A 23,533-nucleotide genomic window follows, 5' to 3' on the forward strand; every position below is an offset into this window, starting at 1 on the left:
AGCAAATCAGTATATTTTTCAAGTTTACTGCATCTCTCTTTTCTATCATTATCCCAAGATGGATGTGATCTCACTGCAGGAGTTAATTTAACAGAAACCTCAGATATGTATACCATGTCATTTTGAGGAATGATTTGCCATTTGCATTATCTGATAGCGTGCACAGCACTGGAAGAAAAAATATTATGAAAAAAAAAATCATTCAGAAACATATACTTTCAAAGATTGTAGAAATAACTTAAATAATAATATCACTAATAATGTAAAAATCAAAAACTATCTCACTGCAGAACAGAATAACTTTGGATATGTCTACACAGTTTTTGCAGGTAGCCGAGAACTCCACCTATTTCCTAGACATAGACCAGGGAGCTAAAAGTTATGTTCACAAGAAAAACTACAAAAGATCCTGCACCAAAGAGACATTGTTTCTGCATAATTCACAGCACTAGCAGAGCACACTCACCTGAAAGAAACTACTGGCACACTTATTCCTGTTAATACTTAGCAGGTAATTACCACCTGACAAACAGCATCAGGTCTCTTTCCAGGAGACTTTATGATACTGAACCCTGAAAGTGCTAAAAACTTTAGATTTAGTACAATACAACGAAAATATCTTCTCTGTGCAGCACTGAGTAGTGAAGAAAACAAAGAGAATAGGACCAGCATGTGTCAGAGGGAACTCAGAGTGAGCAGTCATTCTCCATGATATTTATGACTTGTATGTGTATATATATCTGTATGCATAATAGTAATAATAATGTCACTAACAATATTAAATTCACTAAAGCTCGCTAGTAAAGGTCATTAATAATAAATTCTTTCAAAGGAAATACTTGTTTCTCCTTACAGGTCATTTTTACCTCTTCCACGAAAACTTTTGTATTTAAATTAATATACAAATGCAGGAATATCAATCAAGACACATGAAGTCACTATTCAATGTTTTTAACATTAGTTCATGTTATATTACCTACTACAGACAATATAACCAGCATTTGCATCTTTCTATTATACTTTGTGGCAGACAAGGTATGGCATTACATAGCTCATTAAAAAGAGCTTCTGAAGCTTTTTCCTATCTCTGAGGCCCCCTATGATTTCTACATTATTTTTCACTCATCCAGTGTCCACTTTTTCCATTCCCAAGTTGTTCTTTCTATACCCATGACCCAACAGATTAGATATAAATTTTCTTTCCTAAACTTCTACCTGCTTGTGTCAGTCTTCCATGATGATAAACTAAGATCTAGCTTTTATTGTCAGTTGATTTACCCTAGAGCTTCCTCCTTATACTCTGTTTGGGGAGGGAACTGAGGGGCAATACCCCTTTTCTCAGGTCATCCAGCTGGCCCCACACCGGCCCAGGCAGCTCAGGTAATGTTCTGTCAGTTTGGTTCCTGGTATGTGGTAAAGGTGGTTCTATCAGAAAGAAGCATCTAAGGGATTTAAAAAGCTGCAGTTCTCCCAGGCTTTTTAACTAGTCCACACGTCACTAGGTTTTCATAGGAATCGGTAAAAAAAACCACACCTGCCCCTAATGGACTTGCTGCAGGGATGAACTGCAATTTTCATTTGGGAAGGCTGAACTAACCAATGTGTTCTGTGCTGTGCGGTGAAGATCTCCATCCTCCCTAACACGTCATACTTACTATATGACCATATTACATGCACTTTACAATAAGAAAGTAACTGTTACATTGCATCATATATAAATCACATATAGGAACTTATTTCTCATTGTTTTAATAGTCTACATTTGTAGAAGACTTATCCCGTTCAGAGAGAATTCAAATCCATATATGCTCTATGCTGTCCTAAATGATCCCAATTTGAGATTTGCATATGGGAATTTATGAACAGGGCAGGTTTAAGACTGTATAAATGCTTTACTGTAGTAGAGCACTAATACAGCACCTCTTGTATTGGGTGTCTGTGCCCAGGTTTGGCAGCAGGGAGACTGCAGGGGTGGCCTTTTTGAGCAGAGCTTGTGCACAGCTGGTGGTACCTCTGGGAAAACGTAAGAAAGGGCAGAAAATGTCAAGCACATAGAAGAGGCGGGGAAAAAAAAAGAACAAAAAACAGCAGAGGGAACCCCAAGGTCAGTGGAGGAGGTGCTCCATGGTGAAGCAGATATTTCCTACAGCCTGTGGAGGACATACGCTGGAGAAGAAAGGTGTGAGAAGAAAGGAATGGCAGAGAGAAATCACTACATTCTGATCATAACCCCCCTCAACATCCCTTTTGCACTCCTTGCCTCCTCACTGAAGGTACTTGCACTAAGCGTAATGCGCAGTGATAAAAAGGGAGGAGGAAAAGAGGCTGGGAGGATGGGGAAGGTCAAGTTGAGCCTGGGAAAGCAAGGAGGAAAGCTGTTGGTTTAATGTTTGTATCTTTGTTTCCCACTACCCACATTATTAATTTTTTTTAATTATTATTTTATTTGGCAATAAAATAAGTAAATTTTTCCTCAGCTGAGTCCCTTTGCCTACCATGGTAACTGGTAAGCAGCCTTTATCTCAACCCATGAGCTTTTTCATTCCTGTTCTTCCCATTTTCTCTCCCATCTTGCTGGGGAGGGGAGTGAGCGAACAGCTAGGTGGGAGTTGGGCTGCTAACCTAGCCTAAACCACCACACCTCTCAGCTAAAAAACCCCAACAGAAAGTCCAGAAGCAAGAGAATAAAACTGACCCTCAGTGTTTTGTTGTTTTTATTGAAATGATGGCTAAAAACATTTCAGACACACAGATAAATACTCTGCAGAGAAAGGATATAGTCACATATTTACCACAGGATACAGTCAAAACACTGTGATTCTCCCCTCCCCAAAGGGATTTGATTAGAGAATCACTCGTAGAAGCTCTCTGAGAAACTGTAAAACATCTGAGAAGGCACAGAATGTATTAACCCCTGTCACTGTACAGAAAGGAGCTTTGTACATGAGGGAGTTGGAGAAGCGCCAGGGTACAAGTACTCAAATATCAGTGCATGATGAAAGAAGCTGAGTCTCTGAGCTTTATCTCAACAGAGAGAAAGAGAAAAGGCTTCTGACATTATTAATACGAGCGTGCACAGCAGCGATAAATCACTAAGCTGAAAACTGTTAGGTTCTGAAAAATATAGAAAGGAGATTCAAGACTTGAAAGTGGTGGTGCAGAACTAGAGAAGGTTTCTGGAAATCAAATATAAAGTGAACATTTGATGGATGAGTGTTAGACATTAAACCTGAATTAATTTGGCACGATGACATTACTGGATATACACTGGAGGCTTGTTTGAGATAAGAACATAGTACTTAGAGGAGGAAAGAAAGGAGTAAATCTTTTCAAACTACTTGAATGGGCAGGACAGAATAGATGGAAAATTTTAATCTAGGTTACTGAAGCTGCTGGAGAAATTACTAGCAAGCCACACAAGCCACTGACAGAGTTCTATAAAAAAAAAAAAAAAGAATGAAACCCAAATACAGTCTAATTTAAAGACAGAAGAAAAAAGTAGATTTGGGAGTTTAGAAGACATCCACAAATCCCAGCACTACCTAGAGCCTCAGAAAGTTGGTAATCAAATAACAGACAGCAGTGCAGAATCAGTCCTCCAAACCACAGACAAAAATAAGAGTGAGAAGCTTTGAAACCATCCGGATTCATTAATAGATATCCATCTTGTATTTCTTAGTGAAGAGCTGGTTTCTATAAGTAGGAAAGGTTATGGTGAAATCTTTGTCCAGCTGAAATTGAAACTGAAATCTCTGGGGTTTACGATGTGACTCTGAAGAAAGTATATTAGCTAAGTATTTATAAACAAAAAATTTTTGATTATGTGCATTTTGTGCCTTTCAGAAAATAGAGCGGAATACATGAGTTATGACAATGCACAAACGGAACCTTGCATTATTGGCAGAGTCCATGCACTTTTTCATAAACACTGGCATGTATACTGCTGTGCTTTATTTGTTTTATCCCAAAACATTGATTTCAGATTTTCTGGTCCGCTAAATGCCAGATCTGTCCTAATATTCACACTGGAGAATTTTGTCAGATAATTCTCCATATGCAGGAGAATGAAAGATGATCTTTGCCTTTCTAAGGCTTGCAAAGACACTTTAGTTTCTTTTTATATAAATATCCTGTAACAACTGGGCCAGATGTTCACAGAAGGCACCTCCTCATACCAAAATTTGACTCAAATACTTGGAGAAATGGTGAAATAGGCTTTTGCTATTCTTTCAGTCAAGACAAGAACAGAAGCCACAACCACTGACAATACCAATCTGGACAATGGTTGTTTTCAATTTGGTTAATGGGCAAAGATTGCTTTTGTTTTCAGATAAGATATCACCTAATGATTTCTCTTGTACTGTTAACTCATAAGGTCTTACCACCTTGATCAAGGATATAACACAGCCACAGAATGTATCAGGGTTGCTATTAAATTCATCAAATGTAGCCATATACTAAATAGTTATGAAACCAATTAATTGCTGGCCTGATATGAGTATGACCAAATGAACTCATTTCCTGTCAAACATCTGCAGAGGATCAAGTTATTCTTCATGGTTTTGCCACAAAATTTTGCTTTTATTTCTTTAATCCATTTCTTTCACAGACTCTTTTTTTTTTTTTTTTTTTTTAATCCAAATTCAATTTTAGGTGGAACGGTCTTTATATAATAAACTAGGAAATTTTGATACCATTATTCTTTGTGTATCGGTTCTGAATTCACTTCTATCCCAGCTACACATTTTTTGCTGATGTTGTTATTTCTGCAGAACGTTTTTGCTTGGACTCTCACCCTACTCCCACTGAAGTCATTCAGTTGGAATCTCCATCACTTTGAATAATCATTCTACCGCACAAAGTAAAGAAATATGCAATAGTGAGACAGGAAAGAAGTCTATTACTTTGCATTAAAATATAGCTGGGTTGGGAATAGGACTAAACAAAATCAAGAATTCATAAAAAGCAGCATAACAGGGTTTTTTTTTTCTTTTTGGTCAGTTTTGCTGATTGAGAAGTTTGTAAGTTTTGCCTTTCTTTCAAATACACACCCCAGTTTTCTGGTAAAACCTGCTACAGTAAGTGTAAGGCAATAGGTTTTCACAGGTGCTGGATGGAAGTGTATTTTGCTCTGATACAAACTGCCCCAATACAACTGAAGAGGTTTAAATGAGTAAAAAGTTGTGCAGGGAGGAGGAAAGCAAATGAGCCAAAGACTTTGCAAGTAAACAGGAATCCTAAAAAGGGAGAGACTGCAGATCCAATCTTCTCTTGCCAACTGTATTTTTGCCCCTACTTCATGAAAAAGCATAAATCCTCTCCCACAGTCTGGCAGACACTTTCCTCTGTCTGCATTTAATCAACATTTTCCTATTACAGGCCCAGTTTTCCCTCCTTCAACTTTTATCACTTGTCCTTCATTAAGAAAACAAATCACATTTTCCTTCTTTAGTTCTCTCATTGCTTCCAACTCAGTCTTCCTCTAGACATGAAAGAAAGATCACCTATCCACTACCTCATCATGCACTAGCAGGTATAACTTCATTCCTTAAGTGGTGTAAATACTAGCTAACATCTTCCCCAATGTGATGAATTCAAGGGTGCTTTGGCTTGAGAAATGCTGTGTGAAAGCAAACTTGTATAGTGTTAATAAATACAATATGACACAAATATGTATGGCAAATAGAAAAACCCACTGAAGTGAGAAAAATTTGCATGGGCTTCAAGGAGCTTTGGGTGAGGTCTCTGATACTTGCATTAGTAGGAAACAGAGCTAAAAGGAATGGAAGAAATGGGATCCTTGAAACTATCCAATTTATTCACAGAGAAACTATTTAAGGTCATATCATGCTATTCTTGTATGTGCTCGTTCTGTACATCATAAATAACCACTGAAGGGAATAATTACTGTTGGGATTACTTCATAAAGAAGATGCTATTTGAATTTTAGAACAACAGGAAATAGAGTTATATATTAAACTTGAAATAAATTTTACAGTCCACACTAGAGGTTCTCATGACAAGCAATTTCACCAGAAGATTGGCTCCTTGCAAGCAGACAAAACTCTTTTTCCTCCTCAAAATATTTCAAATGTTGTCATATATATGACCTACATCAGAACAAAGTTATCAAGTTATTATGTGCCTAATTATACAATAATACCAATTTGACCCTAAGTGGGATTAATACTGCAAGTCTATCTTGCCGACAAGATGATAGGAAATCATTATGTGTATACACACACACATGCACACACTCATGTGAATCTTCCACTACTCAAAGTTCACCCAGTGGGGAAGAAAACGCAATATGATTTTTTAATGTAGGTTCAAAGACTGATTTAATGCTATTCATGGTGGTATACAGTGCTTACTGTATAAAGTGGTAAGACAAAACACAGAACTAAAAGCAATGCCCCTGCTGCAGCAACTCTCCAATGTTTCTGAAAAATACTATTTTTTCCCTTCTGCTTAACTTAACCCTGGGAACCAGATTTAAAGTACTGACTTAAATAAAATCTATATAATGGCCAAGTTAAATAATAAAGCTAATCATTTTCAAAATATCACAGAAGTCATATGTGTTATGATCTGACCTTCTGGAGCTGGTTTACTCGCATTTGTTTTTTCTGGATCCTTCACCTTGGATTTGCTTGTTTCTTTTCTTCTCTCTATATCTTTAACTGAAAAGTAAATGAGGAAAAAATAATCAATCAAACTAGAAACACTGCAATCAGAAGCATGTAATTTTCTTCTTACCAATAAAGAAGTTGCATGCAGTATCTTGCAATATGCTTAGGTAACAAATGACTGTTACTGGGTTTTCCCTCTCTCCCTTTGGGTTTATTCTTGTTATGAATCTTTCCCTATCCTATTACCATTACAGTTCTCAAAAGTGATTCTCCTCACACAGGAGAATCCAAATACAGTGACATCAGCACCTAAGCCCACGCTGACAAGATCCAGCACTGGAAATATAGTCCAGAAAATTGGCAAAGCTAGCTGGCAAAGTCCAGCATTGCAGAGTTCCAGTCCAAGTCATTCAACACAAAAGCACACAAGCCAGCTGTTACATTATCCTCTTTAATGAATCAGCTTAGATCTCATGCCCAAATCTGTGTTCAGGGCACCAAATACTCCCACAAGAGCAAAGTTGCTCCAAAGCTCAGACTTCAACAGTTTCTCATCCTGCAAGTGGGTGGGATATCTCCCTTAATTATGTCCCAAATCTCTCATAACAGCCAAGCAGAACCCATCTTGATTAGCAATTCCTAAAATTACATTAGTAGCCAGTATCACACTACTAATTGTCTGAAAGATTCTGGCAAAATTACTGCTGTCATGTATTAGGGGGGGAAAAAAAAATTCCTTTTAGAACTTCCTTACAATACTAATTGGTGTCAATGCCTCAGCTGTCTACAATGGCCAGGAACAGCTTAAAAGAATGAAAAAGAGAATATCTTTCATAGAAAATAAAATTCTACTCCAATTAAAATCTTTAGTTTATGTAGAGCTGGATTATGACTGACATTCATCCAAGCAGGCACTGAGTTTTAGTTAGGATCAGAGTATCTATGCTACATCATTCAAAAAACAGTGAGAAAGTGAAAGAAGGTTATCTGTCTCTTGAAACATATGACACAAAATAGACAACCCAAGTATTCTCTTTTACAGAAGCAGAACCAAAGTCAAATGGATTTTGCTAATCTACTCAACAGTATATGGAATACCTGAAACAGTCAAGAGTGCTTTAAATTTCAATCCAAAATATAATCACAAGACCATCCTAAGATTTTAGGAAGACAGCAAGACATTGTCAAGTGTCTGAGAGTGATAACCCTCTGCAGAACCTACAGCCCCCACACTCCAGGTACAGAGTTAGGAAAAGTGCTGAAAAAATAACAGAAGTTTTGACTCCTCTCCTTATTAACACAGCATGTGTAGCTGTACACCACCTCTATCTCTAGTGAATGGTTGTGAAACAGATTCAGAAGCAAATTCAGGTCCACAAGCTTACTGAGGAGGTGCTTCTACCAAGGTAGATCTTGGTTATTAGCTGGGTTACAGATAAAGCCACAATGACACCAGGTCTTACTCAGAAGTCTGGGTTTAATGCTTACCTAAACAAGTCTCCAAATAAAATAAGAGGTGAAATTACCAGAATTATACTAGTCAAAAAGGATGCCATTGTTTAGCCTTCGAAGACCATTCATTTGAGAAAAAGCTAAGGGCTGTTTGATGGATTCCTCTAATGCTAGTGCTGTTGAGTGGAAAGTCTCCAGAGAAACAGCACAGAAGTTTGAAAATGCTCATAGGAGACAAGTTGGCAGAATTTTCTGGATTTGGGAAAATCATTTCTAACTGTCAAAATTCTAACCATGTAGAAAGAAAAGACAAGAAGGCACCAGTTTTACATATTTACACAGACAAAAAACCTTATATAGTACATGTCTGAACAGCTGCATTTTTTATTCTCCATGATCTTTTTAAATTATATACTATGCACAATAGCTTACAAACAGCAGTAGAATAAGAAAGTATACCTGGCTATATAAAGAGGAATACTCTTTGAACAACAACATTTTATTGTAGGCTTGAGAATTTTTTGTACATCAGCTAAAGCTCAGCAGCATTAAAAACGTAATTCCAATGAAATAAACCAGAGGATATTCTCCAAGCTTTGTATATGTTTGACCTTTTTTCATCTCAAGAATTAGTGACCACTTGTCAGAGAAGGGGAAAAAAACCCACAAAATACAGGACAGCAAAAAAGAAGGATCTGTATACATGCTGAGTCTGGGTTTACTCATACAAGGCACCAAACTGTCAAATGAAACTCTGGCATTAAGTACTACATGTTTTCACCTGCAGCAAAGAAAGAGTACACTAAATAGAACATAACATTCTTAAAACAAGTTGCCAGATCTACTTTTCCTGAAGAATAGAGGTAGTTTAAAAAACAGCCACACCTAAAGTTATAGAAGTCGGTGTAGCTTTCTCTGAGCTGCTTTTCAATGATAATGTAATCTGTGGTTTTGTGGGTTTCCTAACTGGAATAGAACTTAAAAGTAGTAAACACACAGCTGCAGTGATGAAAATCTAGAAGGACTTTGACATACACCACATCAAGCAGTCAGCATATTTTATCCTGTGCTGGTTCTAAGAGAAAGTTGGTTTAGCAATGACAGTGAGAAATATTTAGTGTCAAGGGAATTCAGTAGGCTTTCCACTGTACTCTCAGACTGTCACATTTTTATCTTTATGGACTAAATCTCCATTAATCATATTTAACTGATCTGTTTAAGATGCAGATCAAGACAAATCAGCTAAAGTATACATATCACTGTGATATAGACATTAAGAGTATGTGTAGGTCAGATAAAAAAAGTCTTAAGCATAATTTGTAAACATATTGGACAGTTGAAAACCAGTAAGAATTTAGTCTTTCATGGCATCATTGAACTAGCAACTAGTTGCCAGTTGGCACAGCCATAAGAATGTTTTAATAAAAAGTTGGACAAAGGGAAGGAAAATTTTTAAGTATCAGAATATAGCACTTCCCTTCTTGTTTCCGCTCACTGAAGATACTTTTCCACAAGACACTGGCTAATTTTATAATGGAAACGGATTCCAAACCAATGGAAATGAAGAGCCCAAAACAAGAATCTCCTGTGCAAGAGTGACAGGATCAATTCAGGCCTCTAGCTGTATATGTACCAGTTAAAATCTGTGGCTCTCATTAGCCTTCTACCACAGAAGAAACTGTATTTTCATTGCCCCCCTTTGTGTCAGACTTTGTTACAACTTCACAAATTATATTAAATATCTGATAAATTCTGTATGTCAGGCATAAAAAGGCACATACTTCTGAATTGGCCTTGTGCTGGCTTACTCTCCTTGTCTTCACTGAATGCAATAATCTGAAGAGCATAGTTTTGATCTGGAATAAGACCTTGAATAATTGCTTTGGTTGCAGTGTTTTGAAGAATTAATTGATTGGTTTTTCCACCTGTAAGAGAAAAGACAAAAACCCCCACAAATACATAACTTTGTTTACTTTTCTTATAACATGTTAAATGCAATGACTTAAAACTACCTCACTCTCTACAAAGACCCAAGTGTTCCCACTTTTGGGACTATCCATGCAGCCAGGTCAGAGGGCATCCCACAAAAGCAAGAACTCAGGCAGCCTGACCAAAGACATGGACCACTTTTCTTAGAAACACTCTAAGTTCGATCAATCAGCCTTTCTGTCCGGGCCTCATGCAATAGCCACCGTATCCACAAAAACTAATATTAAGAAAAAAAAATATTTGACAAAAAGCTGTCGAGTTTTGTAACATCATACCCAGAGGCTTTCACACTGCTCTGTGATTGGCTGTCAGTTCTGACTCCATCGTACCTATGTCATCTCTGAATACCCTCTTCGCCCACTTCCTTTGGGCAAGGAAATTCTCATGTATAAATACAAATATTAAACATTTATATGTATACATATATATAAAGACTATATACAAATATGTATTTTAGCTGTATGTTAAAAATGTATCTATATCTGAATTTAAATATGTAGAGAAGTAGTACCTCTACACAGGTAGTCTGATATAGACACTTTGTTGCTATCTTTACATTTCAAGCTTTCATTCAAAAAATTTTTTAAAAGATTGGGTTTGGATTTTTTTAAGTTTGATCTAAAATCTTTTTGGTCTTTTCTGGGGAGCTCCCTGTGGGAGAAGGCTCAGGAAGATCCACCTCAGAACTTTGACTGAAAGAGGGTTCCTATGCTCTGCCCTGAACACTTTCTAGACTTCCTTACACCCAACTGGAAGAAAGGTAAAAACAGATGATCAGTGACAATTCCCAAGGACGACATATGAAGCATCTACCCACTTCTGCTACCTGAAGCATTCAATTCTCATATTCTATGCCTATGACCACTCTCTGGTGAGATCGATTTCTCTCTTCCGTTGACCAGCCAATACTCCATTATCCATGGCTTTCTCACAGTTCCTTAGTCCTGAAGGATGACATTAGTCTCTGAAAAGCTGTTCAGCCTTAGGAAGACAGTCTTTTCACCTTAAAAGAGAACTTACAGACTTTTGTTTTACCTGAACTTGGAGTGACAAGAAGCTTATATCCAGTGAATTGCCCTTTGGGGGCTTTCCAGGAGATCTGTACACTGTCAGGACTGACTACATTGTATCTTAGCCTCGTTGGTGGGGACACTGCAAGCAGGGAAAGAAAACAACATGTTAAATTCAAATAAAAAGCAACTGCCGTTTTAAACAAACATAAAATAAACATGTATAGGAAGACAACACAAGATTTTAATGGTAAAGGATGCAAGTTATTCAAAATATCACATACATCAGTTTATTAGTTTGTAAAATGACATCCCCAGGTGCACTACTTCCCTCAGACATATCTTTTATTTATCTCTTTATAAAAACAAACAACCTAACAGCAGAGGACAGAAACACAAACAGTGTTAGATGTTAAGACTCTAGTTTAGCAGGCAAAGCTGGTAATAAAAATGCTCTTTGTTAATATATGGGAATTAAAATTGCTCTCCTTGCTTACACTGACAATATGCACTACCTAGTCTCCTGTACCTCCCATTACTGTGGGTGTTTCCCCACATTTAAGGTCATTCAGGGCCAAATTTTCAAAGCCTTGTGAAGACACAATAACCAAGAGGAAAAATAGGCATGCACAAGGCAGAGAGAACTTCAGCTGCCCAATTTGCAAACCTGGCCTAAGCAGCACCCAGACTTGCAGCACACAGACTTGCCCAGCTGTAAGCACTGCTTCCATCTCATCAAGACTAGCAGGCATGCACAGGCTAGTCAAGAATTAAACAGAGGCAATCTGGATGATAAGCAAATCTGGCTTCTATTTATATTGTGCCATCACCTAGGTTTCAAATAGAAGCAGCAGGTGAAATGAATAAAAGCATGAAATGATTGAGAAAGAGGTGATATTTCAGTGAATCAGTGCACAGAGGAACTGTTACTGCAGTATCAGCAACTTTGTGTCTGTGCACATAAACTGAAGTTTTTCCAGAGTTTTGCATCTCTCTGCTCAGGCAAGCTTCTCTAATGCTGGGCAACACTCTACATAGCATTTCTGTTCTGCTTCAGGGAGCCACATCCCTCCTTCACAGCAAACAACTGAAGCAGAGCTGATAGTTGTGCAGTTTGTGGTATCCAAAGTTGTCAGTAACGTGAAAGCTTCATCCATTTGAATAGGGTTTGGCTCACAGAACTAACTGATCTAGAGCGAAAAGCAGCCCAGGAACCTACCCAGACACTGAATAACAGAAAGAGTCAGAAAAGCTTAACAAACTCCCCCACCAGCCTTGCCCCTCCTCCTCCCACTACCTCCACAGCCCCCTGAACTTTCTCCTTCATTTCCCAAACCCTTGGTGTGTCTTCCACTACCACCCTTAAGGTTTCTGTTAGTAAATCTAAGAAATAAGGGAAATTATCTGAAGGGGGAAAGTGGCAATTTCTTTTCCCTAGGGCCCTAGATAGCTCTTAATTGACTAGGCTCATACCCACAGTTTGTTGGTCCAGTGGATATAATAAACCAACAGCTCTCATGATAGTTCTGAGATTTAAGGATTACAGCATACGGAGCATCTGAGTCAACAGGCAGAATGTGCTCGCCAACAGTCTCTGGCCTCTCCATTTGACCTGCTACAGTCAATGCAGCTCTGGCACTAGCAGCAGCCAAAGACCTGTCCTGAACCGATTACTTTTTCCTACATGCTTCTTTTTCCAACAGCTTGAGGGAAGAAGTAAGAAGGAAAGAGGCAGGTTGTAGGTTTTTTTAGATATGGGGTGGTGTTTTTTTCATGTCTACCATTAAAAACATTTGTGGTCTTATAAGTAAAAATCTGGAGGTTTAATACAAGAAATGTATTCCCTTGCATTCCGCCCCTCAATCCATTAGGGACAGTTTTGCCAGATCAAAGGGAGGTTCTGCAGTTCAAGTCCCTCTGCCTTGAGGGACTTAACACCAGAACACAGAAAAGAGAGTAGTACATAGGCACCAAGAGCAGCATAGTAACACCTCCACATTCTCAAAGACTTCAGAAAACAAGCTCAAGAAGATGAGCAAGGAGACAAAAAACAAGAAATAGCACACCAATTCCACAAACTCAGAACTGTTCTGATTCACAGCACTGGGTTTGAAACCAAACAGTGCATTTCCCCAGCTGCTGGGCACAATCTTGTCAGACCTTGTCCTCGGACTGCCTGTCACCTCCCTGAAGTTTAGAAGAAGAGAGGCTGCAAGCGTGTGCAGGGATCACTGCAAATACAAAAATCAGTTCTTTGAAAATTTGGCCCTCGTATTGCAAAATGTTTTGCTGGGCAGGTTTCTGCAAGAACATTCAGCATGCTATAATTGTAACAAAATCACAGAGACTATGGCAAAAAGTTTTGAAAGCCAAGCAGACTGTAGTTATGGATTACAGCTTTTAATTCATTCTCAAGATTCATTCTGTCTTTGAGCTATACATAAATCACAAATAATTGGGCTGAATGAACCAAGAATGACAAATCATACCTAGACATTTGCAAAATATGCCATTGCTTTTATTATTTATTTTGTCTAAGGAATAGTGAATAAACTTTTGAACAGTGACAGTATGCAAGTGTAAAAATGCTACATATTTTACCAGGATTAAGTGGTAAATTTCTGTGGGGAATAAGAGGCAGAGCAGAGAGCAACAAAGTAACACCAAGGATTAACAAAAGAATCATGTTTTAGAATTTTGGAGTTCACTTTCTCTGCCATCTTCTTCCTTCCCCTGTCTTTCCATTCTATCCTACTTTCAATTTAACAGTTTATGTAAGCACCTTCTAACAAAGAAGCATAGTTCCGGCCTAATTGCTATTAGCCATCACCAAACCAGGTAAATTTTGGGAGCCCCTAAAAAACAATCACAGATTTTACAAGCAAAGAAGGACACAGTCACCAAAAGTTTTTCTGTTTACTACAGAGTTACAATGTGCAAGACTAGAAAAGTTGTGCCAGAATAGTCTTTACACAACTAGTCAATTTTCACTAGGTACTTTTTGTATGAAAGATGGCAGTGCAGGGGAGCAGATATTCCCACACAGCAATTAACCATAACAAAGAAAATAAATATTCACCAGACAGATATTCAACTGTGTCTTAGTTGTGCAAAGACTAATGTTCTGGCATAGAAAAGTACATATAGCTAAGGAAGTTAAAAATCTAACACTTGAACAGACAACAAAATATTGATGGGAATTACTACACATTCACCAACCTGAAGAGGATATCTTTATTTCTTTGGACCTTTATTGTCTGTGGAACAAAATCTCACTTCTTGCAGAAAGGGAAAAAAATTAATCCAAGCTGAGTCAGTTAACTGATAAAAATCAGTAGCTAGAGCTTGTTAATTGGTTTTACAGGAATGCAAAAGTGAATGGCTGTCAGCAACATTAGAGCAGTCACCCAAAAGAAAACTACAAACAAGTTCAAGGCTTTGGTTTATGCCACCAGATATATTGGCACTCCAAATATATGACTCTTGTGGACAACTAGGGAAAGTATCTTCAGTATCTTAGTGGAAAGGAAAAATACCATAAATCACATTTGTGCAGCTCTAAGAAAATCCAGCAGTCTAAGACTAGATACTATCTAAACCTTGTGGCTTCCAATTTACTTTTGTCCTAAGAATTGAACAAGTTATTATGTAGTGCAATTACATTAGTAGCACGTGGAAATTATTGCTACAGAAATAGAAGTTTCCATCTTTAAATACAGAAGGAAAATTCTTAAAGCAAGTTACTTTATGAATAAATGGGAAGTTCTAAAGTATTTTTCTTGCCCAGCACTATTTTTGTGTACTGTATAAGAACGTAAGTAGACAATAAATCGATTTTTTTTGTTGCTGTTGCTTAAGTGACATTATGCTGGATGAGGAATAAACAGCAGTGATGAAAGAATAATTGTTGAGTGAAAACTGAATGGCACTATGTGGTTTATAAGGCACTCAGGCAATAAATGAGGTGAAACCATGTAGCTCAACGGAGGTAACTCTTCAGTTGAAGGAATAAGTTGTAGCTTCAGGCATGTTGACTTCAGTCTCCCAAACATATTCTCCTTTCCAAGAAGTCGTATTACACACCTATACCTGAGCACCTTTGCCAAAGGGAGGAAACACAAGCTGGAAATAATACCAGTTCTTTCTACACCTTGGCAAAGCATACAATTTCTTAAAAACAAACATAGTTAGTGCTGTATTAAATCATAAATAGTTAGCCAGCTGCATGAAGAGTTTACTGCAAGGGGTGGCAACCTTGAGAAAAGAAAGGATTTGAGAAACAACTTGTTGCTTTAAGTGAAGCAAGACATATTTTTATTATGTGAACATGGAATAAGATTTTATATCACTTCCTTCAATAATCTAACAGTCATTTTGGGCCAAGGCAATAGTCCACTTAGCTTAGTATCACTCTGCTGACAGCATTCAGCAGCTGATATTTGCTGAAAGAGTGTAAGAACAAGGGAAGTATTGTTCTTTATTCATCAAGTACACCAACTCTAGCTTCTGCTGGTGTGATCATTGTGGAAAAAACTCTCTGACCTTCGTTTTATTGTATTAATAGTTTGAGCGTTTTCTCCCCTACATATAACCAGTTAAATCAACATTAAAAAAAAAAAAAAAAATAGTTGGGGGAAGAATACGGATTTTCAAGATCAAGGAATCTTGCAAAACTTTCTGGAGATGGATCTCAATCCCCAATCCTGTTTTGCAAATCTTAACCATGTGTATTAGGACTGAAATACAGAGCGAGAGGACTGACCATATGCTTTGCTTTATTGGCTCATTAAATCATAAACATTCTGGACCTCATTTCTGACCAGAACTGATGTGTTGAACATTGGGAACATTTATTTCTTCATTCACCTCACATCACCCACATTAAATATTACTGCTTACATGTGTCCTTACGTCCTGGGAGGGGCTTGTAAAACACTCGCAGATTCCCAAACATCCAAGATGGTATGCTTCCCCAGCACCCGAGTGCCACGCAGGCTGGACAGCACTGCTACTTGCATTCACCAGAATTTGGAAAGCCTTAGTTTGACACTACTCTCTGAATGTGTTCATGAATAATGCATTACACAAGACACTTTAGAATAGACCCAGGATCAAATTCTGCTCCCAGTTATGCCTACGCAGTCTCATATCAAAGGGATTACATAAATATAAAGTTGAGAGAAATGTCTTTCTCTAGAAATCATAAAAACTTATTGGCATTCTTCCGCCCTTCTTCCCCAAGCAATAGGATAAATTTTCTTTAGAAGTCAAACCACTGTCAATACAATCCAACAAGTATTTAAGACTAACAAACTCAGCAGTATTTTTTCATACTCACAAATGAGATTTAAGAAAAAAAGCTGCGAAAGTAGTCTGTGGCATTTAACAGTGCAATTTAACTGTGCAATTCTGTATAATGTGTTAGAATAGCTACTGTTCCAACAAATAAAAAAATATGTATCCATACAAGCCTAGTATCATAGCTGATCCTTCAAACTTAGCTGATTACACAGAGGACAGTCAGAGCAATTTCTGATCAGTATTTTCATGTAAATAAGAGTAAAAAAAAGTGTTCCATATAACTCATTTTGAGACACCTGAATTTGCAAAAAGATTTATGCTGAGATATTACATTCAAAGAGCACACATGAACACATAATTCTACTTCCCCCTGAGATCAGCAGCAAAACTCCTGCTTCATTTCAGTAGTATTGGATCCACATCCTACTAAGATGGAAGTTAACACCTGCATTTGGAATAAGGAAGTCTATTTCTGTACATCAGAGTGTAAAGCTCCATCTCCTTATTTACGACTTACCTTGGCCCTGAGCATCACTGATGAAGACAGCTGTGACAGCAAAAAAAGCCAAGAAGAAATAGCTCTGTATCTCATACCGACAAAGCATCTTCTTCCCCTCAATACACACAGTAGCAGGAGGTCTGAAAACACATGGAAAAAAAAAAAAAAAAAGACATTAAACCTCTAAAGATAAGACATCCACCTTAATGAAAAGTGTGGGTGAAATCTGGATTCCATTCAAAAAATATAGGAATTCGTCACTGACATCGGTGAAGCCAAGATTTCATCCTGACCGCAGTTTTACAACCAAAGTGTATTTTACCTGAAAGGGTCCAAGAACCCCTTTTGGGCCACTAAGCAGTTATGAAAATTCAGCCCACGTAAAGAGAAAACTGGTATTCTTTGCTAAGCATACATGAGTATTGGAAGTAGAGTTTACTGTGTGTAACAAGGTAAAAAGGGTATCTCTCTACAGTGCAGTGTTGCAAGCACACTTTATCAAGATACCTCTGTTAGAGAACTCCGAAGCTCTCAGCAACCAAGTAGAATTAAAACTATTATCTACTTTATATGCAGAAAGCATCCAGAATGGGATGTTAAATGATGTATTTCAGGATTCTGTAATAAAAAAAAAAAAAGAACTGCCCTACAATCCTACCATAAAGTAGCAAATGTATGTACTTAATAATGCCAGTGAAATAATCACTGATCAGTTCAACAGAGCAATTTTGCATATCAGTTGTCAAAAAAGGCAGAACTTTGTTCTGAGGAAACAGAAGTCCTCTTCTCACTCTCCTCTACAGCCTACTCTAGTCTTCCTTGTTCTATCTTACCCGATTTATTCTGTTGTACTACCTGGCACTTAAAGTGACTAAAGCGGACACAGCTCAGAAGGCATGCAGGGTATCAGCTGAGTAAGCATTAGTTCTATTTGTAGGTAATACCATGGTCAAAAATATTTACTCTAACTTAATCAGGAACGTCAACACTTTAGAACACTCAATGTAGTCCTAGGTGAAATAGTTGGGTTAACAGGAAGCAATTCTTGTGCCAAAGAACAAGTTCCAGCGGGGTAATTTATCCATCCACAGAAGCTAGGTTAAGAACAGTACAAATTTCATTATCTGAACTTGGCCTTTAACACTTGCCAGTACAGTTATTCAACATATATAGAAGCACCTCTCAAGATACATCAACATGTTCATAACATCATGCTTATAAACGTTTATCACTTAAGTTTACTGCACTAGTTTTAGTTGATTTTCTGGGCCAGGAAGAAGAATTTTTGCTGCCCTCTCCTGTCAGTATTTTATGGGAGAATTAAATTAAGATAATTAATAGTAGATTTCTTGCTGTCAAAAAAGAGTCAGCGTTGAAGGTTTACTTTGGTAAATTATGGTTTACCTGTTTCTGTGTTGCAGGTCCCTCCCATTTACCTCCTGTGTCATTTTCTCTAATATTCCCAACATACCATCATTGAATTTGCCCACAACCCAACTGCTATGGCCCTCTTAGTCAACTCTTTAAATCACTTCCAGGACTAAAGGGACTACTGACAGCACCCAGGGTTAATGTCCTGTAGAACTGAGTCTAAGCAAGTGGTTCAACCACCATCTAATATAAGAGATAGACTGAAGTACCTCAACCATTATTAAACAAATAAAAGGATAAGACCTATATCTCCTTCTCTCTTCAAGTATTTACAGTTTGACATAGTTATCCCAGGACTTGGTAGGTCTACTGTTTCAAATACCAGTCACAAATGCTTGATACACCACCCCAGTTTTAGCCAAATTATCAACAAATTTCACACTGCTTAAATATGTATTTTGAATCCATCTCTTACAGTATAAATCTCTCAAGAGAGAGGCACCAGAAACTTAAGTTCTTAGGATATGTCCTCGAGATGGAATTCAGAAACCGGAGCAAAGTGCCCAGTCTTCCTACTACATGAACACAAAGAGTCAGACACCCAAGGACTGGACCCAGGCGAGTCAGCACAGCCAGCAGACTGTTGCCTAGTGACAGGCAATAGGAAGAATGAAGAGAGGTTAGTCTTAAACAGCCTGAAATCCACCTCTTGTGTATCTCACATTGGGTATTGATGCTCCTCCCTTCACTCAGGAATACAAACTGAAGCAAGTAAATGTAGATTCTTCAGATAGCAGCATACAACTCATTCTTCAATGCAGTCACCACTGATGATATGTGGATTTCTTTCCACGCAATAATCCAGGCATAAAAACATTCACTCACAGTGGTGGCTCAATTCCCCATCTGCTAGATTTTATATAAACCCTCCTCCTAAGTAAGAGCTATACTGACAGGTAATCATAGAAACACTTTATACTGCTGCTTTTTGAGAAAAGCCATTGGTCAAAAGTAAGATTTACTGGGATACATACAACTGACGCTGGGTAAACTAGGCGCAAGCTGACATCTGCAGTGACCCACACTTCAAGGTTCATTTAACCAGGAAAGAGAAGCACCAGCCTGCAGCCTCCCTGTGGCTGACATTATCTGGGAATAAAAAGAAATACCCTATTCCTCCTGGTTGTGGGGTTTGGGGTATTTTTGTTTGTTTGGGTTTTGGTTTGGGTTTTTTTTTGTTTGTTTTGGTTTGGTTTTTTGGGTTCTTCTTTGTTTTGGTTTGGTTTTTTTATATATATATATATATATATATATATATATATATATATATATATTTTTTTTCACCTTTTATTAACTGTTTGGTGAAACAAGTATCTGACAGAGCAGCCCGCACCAGAGCTCAAACCCTCCCAAGCCAAGAGCGCTGCCCATGAGGCGAGCCCCGTTGTAACGCCCGCACGGGCCTGGCAGCGGGGCACCTTCTCCGGAGGGAACCGCCTGCCGCCGAGACCTCCCCGCCCGGGAGACACGCCACGCACGCCTCCGTGCTCCACGCCGCCCTGGCCGCCGAAGCTCTCCCAGCCCACGCCCCGGCACCCTTCCCCACGGCGGGAAGGTTAGCGCTGCGCTACCCAACGGGAGCCCGGGGGTTGCTTCTCCTCTCCCGGTGGCTGGCAGCGGAGCGGCGGGACCCCGCGCCTGGGAACAGCCGCGCGTTTCTCGGGCCAGCGCCCCGCGGGGCGAGGGGACGAGCGCGACCCGCCGCGGCCCCGAGGGAGCCGCCCGCCATGGCCGCCGTCCCCGGGCGGGAAGGCGGCGGAGGGGGCCGGCGGCGAGGCGGGGACGCGGGCCCGGCCCTCGCAGCCCGGCCGGCGGTGCGACGGGCCGGCGGGCGCGCAGCGTTCCGCGGGCGCGCAGCTCCCGTAACGCGGCTCCAGCCCGCCCTGAGGGGCCGCCGCTCTCTCCCCCCCGCCTCCTCTGCGGGACGCTCGTCGGAAGGCGAGTTCCCCCAGAGGTTAAGAAAGCGGGGGGCTCCTTGCCTGCACCGAGCTGAGGAGAGGGACGGGCCCTCAGAGCCCCCGGGGCTGCCCAGCGGGAGGAAGCGGAGACCCGCCGCGGCAGGGGTGGGCTCGCCTGCCCGGGCAGCCACCCGCTGAAATAACACCCTGGGGGCGCCGGGCGTGAGGAGCCGGGGCGAAGCGATCCGCCTCGACGCGCCGTGGGAGGGAGGATGCACCCGCGGAGAGACGCGGGCAGCAGCCAGGCCCTTCGTTTTAAAGCGCGACTATTTTTTTTCTCGGTTTGGTTTTGGTTTTTAATTCTGGTTGTTTTTAAAAGCAAGGCTTTTGCAGGAGTTTCTACGGGGCTCCCCCTCCCCGCCCCAGGCTCGCCGCTTTCCGCCCCTCCATCTCCTCCCCCCGGGGCTCCGCTCCGGCCGCCGCGGCAGCGGCCGGTCAGGTGGGTCGGAAGCGCTCCCGGTCCTGCCCCCGACCCCCGGCCCGAGAGAGAGAGAGAGGGAGGGAGAGAGGGAGACGAAGCGGAGCTCACACCGACCTGCGCGGGCATCGGCGGGGGAGCCGCCGGTGGGGTGCAGCCGCTCGTTTTCACGCGGGGCTGTGGGTGTCGAGGCGGCTGCGGGAGAGCCGCTTCCCTCCCCTCTGGCCGCTCTTCCCCTCGCTGCGCCGCATCTGATAAGGCGAAAGGGGAGCGAAAGGAGGCGGGCAATTATAGAGCAGAAGGTGGAAAGAAGGGGAAAAAAAAAAAAAAAAAAAAAAAAAAAAAAAAAGAGGCATGAGCGATGCAGGAGATCCAACCCTCCGCCCCCGAGCCCGACCTCCGCGGCGGGGGCGCGGCCAGGTGCGCGGGAGGCAGGGCGGGGGGCTCGGCGGAGGAGGCGCGGGCCGGGCAGCGTTACGTGGGCAGGTGCTCCGCTTTTCAGCGTCTTCTTTCTCCTGGTTCTGCTGCCTTTTAACTCACTTTCCTCCCCGAAGGTCCTCTTTCGCTTCGTTTGAAATGATTGAGAAGGTGCGCGGTAGGGCTTGGAATGCAAGTATCCCCCAGTCCTGGGTACAGCGATGTGTTAATTAATGATTCATCGGGGAAATATTTATATTAAAGTGTTCCAACAGTTGACTGGCTTAGTATAAACCTTGATTAAAAGCATCATACATAGGTGTATTTTTGCCATAAGCATAAGCTCTGCAATGGGGACGTGAAATTGCACAATCTAGATTCATATAGAAATATGAGTTACCTGTGGTATTCCCTACTGAATTTACAATTAAGGACACTACTCACGGAGTTTATAAGTCCCTAGAATTTAAGAGGTGAATAAAAATATTCATTACAATGTGCATGATCATCTGTATAGAATTACAAATGAAATCATCAAAGGACTGCAGTTAAGAAACAACTGGCATAAGTGAAAGAGAGGTGTGCATCCGTTTATTAGTGTAAGTAGGAGTCCCTTCTAGGGAAGGAAAAAGGCAGTAAGTCTTAGGGTGATGACCGTGACTAACTGTAAAGCAGGACCTTCAGTTGCTGAGGATGATTCTCAGTCCTTCAAACTCTTGTCCAAATTCACAGTGCATGGATATCTTCCCTCTGAAACTGTAGAAGTGTTTGAGCTTTAAAGAAACTCTTTACGTCCAGTTGTTTTCTATAGCAAAGATTAAAAAGCATTCCTAGATCTAAAAAGCATCTCCCAGATTCCTAGATCCTGATGTGTGCAGTTATTCTACTGCACCGCCAGCTGTGTGCAACGGCCAACATTTCCACCAGTCAAGAAGAAAGTAGCTTGCAAGATAACAATTCCTCTGAAGTAATAAAATGTTCAGATTTTTCTTGCTAAATGTGATACATTTTGCACCTTTTCAATCCCTAATTTATGTATTTAGCTAAACAATAATATCCAGAAGACAAGTAATCAGATGGATAGGTCTATTTGCAGTGCCCTTGAAAACTTGGTAAACGTAGAGAGATAAATCAGAGTAATTCATGACTGCTTGCTGGCTCATGTATTTCAGGGCAGGACAAGGAACAGCCTGCCAAAGGGAGAGTCTAGCTCCCTCTCCTCTCTCTCTCTTTTCTCTCTTACCTCCCCCCCCCCCGGATTTGTAATGTAGTATGCAAAGTCCATGAGCACCATCCTGTGGCTGCATCTAGTACTCTGGTACTGTACTGGGACAGGAAAAAGTCGGAGGATCCCACCAACAAGTAAATAGATTCTGAAACTTTCTGCAACCTTCAAATGGTTTTATATTTTAATTTTTGAACCCTTGTTTGCATCAGAAATTAGACTAATATTTTAAGTTTATGCAAAAGGGTAACTTGGGTGACTTTATTTATATCAATTTATTTTCCTGATTTACAATGCTATTTTTACACTATTGGTCCACTTATTAAAGTGAATCACACTTGTTACCATTGAAATTTACTCGGCTTTCTCTGAAAATCACCATAGATCTCCTTGCATAATCATAAGGAAGAGCTCATGTTGGTCAAAAGTTCAAGCTAAAAGTTAAAATGTAAAGTTTCTGTGAAAGATTTTATATGAGTTGCACATCTGGAAGTAGTGTAAGATCATAATATGCACAATATTAACGTACAAATGAATTACCAATGTTTCCTGCTTGTTTTCCATACCAAAAAAAAAAAAAAAAAACCAACAACAACAACAACAAAAAAAAAAAAACCAAAACATATTTTTGAGAAGAAATTTACTGAATGTGAATTGGCCCCATGAATTTACCTTTCACTGTTTTGAATTGACCAAGCCTCAGTGATTTCAGAAAAACATTGATTTAAAGCCAGCACATTTTAAAAGTGTTCATACCAACAAGATATGGACCATCCTTTGCTTGGTTAGTATAGATTCCACAAAATTTCTATAAATAGGATTACATTGAAATGATATTGAAAATACAGCTCGAAACAACTCCACTAACCCAACACAAGAACAGAATTAGTGCAAGCTGGTGAGCTCAAAATGAGCTGGGCTGAATATCTAATGGTACAGTTGAACCAAGTAGTGGATCACTGACAGAAATATTTGTGGGAACTGAACAGAAACCGAAATAATGGATGTTTTTGGTGGTTGTGGGGAAGAATTGCTCTGTAATTATCAATCCTCATCTTTTTCTAATTTCTTCTGCTTTTTAGGATATACTTAAAATATTTCTCTGACTTTTTTGAGATACTAATGAATGCAGTGTTAGTTGCTATGCCATTTTTCACGACACTTGGGAAATGAGAATATCAAGTTGGGATATTTTTAAATT

The 23,533-nt window shown here is 39.9% G+C and overlaps 1 protein-coding gene across 6 annotated transcripts in view; it reads right to left on the reverse strand.

Annotated features, from left to right (window-relative positions):
* The window catches only part of COL14A1 (collagen type XIV alpha 1 chain), a 126,577-nt gene extending 105,580 nt beyond the window's left edge, over positions 1–20,997 (reverse strand). For 3 of the 6 annotated variants that reach the window (XM_032999642.2, XM_032999640.2, XM_032999645.2), the window contains exons 1-5: positions 20,808–20,996; positions 16,902–17,023; positions 11,109–11,225; positions 9,866–10,009; positions 6,597–6,683 (exon numbers count right to left, since the gene is read on the reverse strand). In XM_032999642.2, the coding sequence (XP_032855533.2) occupies positions 6,597–6,683; positions 9,866–10,009; positions 11,109–11,225; positions 16,902–16,989 (436 nt within the window). In that variant the 5' untranslated portion in view covers positions 16,990–17,023; positions 20,808–20,996. Of the gene's footprint in view, positions 1–6,596; positions 6,684–9,865; positions 10,010–11,108; positions 11,226–16,901; positions 17,024–20,807 lie in introns of all 6 variants that reach the window. The other 3 variants (XM_032999644.2, XM_032999643.2, XM_032999646.2) reach the window with 2 other exon arrangements.
* Positions 20,998–23,533: the final 2,536 nt, after the last annotated feature.

The sequence above is a fragment of the Tyto alba genome, unplaced genomic scaffold (assembly GCF_018691265.1).
Source record: "Tyto alba isolate M040663 unplaced genomic scaffold, T.alba_DEE_v4.0 Super-Scaffold_9, whole genome shotgun sequence".
Taxonomy (NCBI): domain Eukaryota; kingdom Metazoa; phylum Chordata; class Aves; order Strigiformes; family Tytonidae; genus Tyto; species Tyto alba.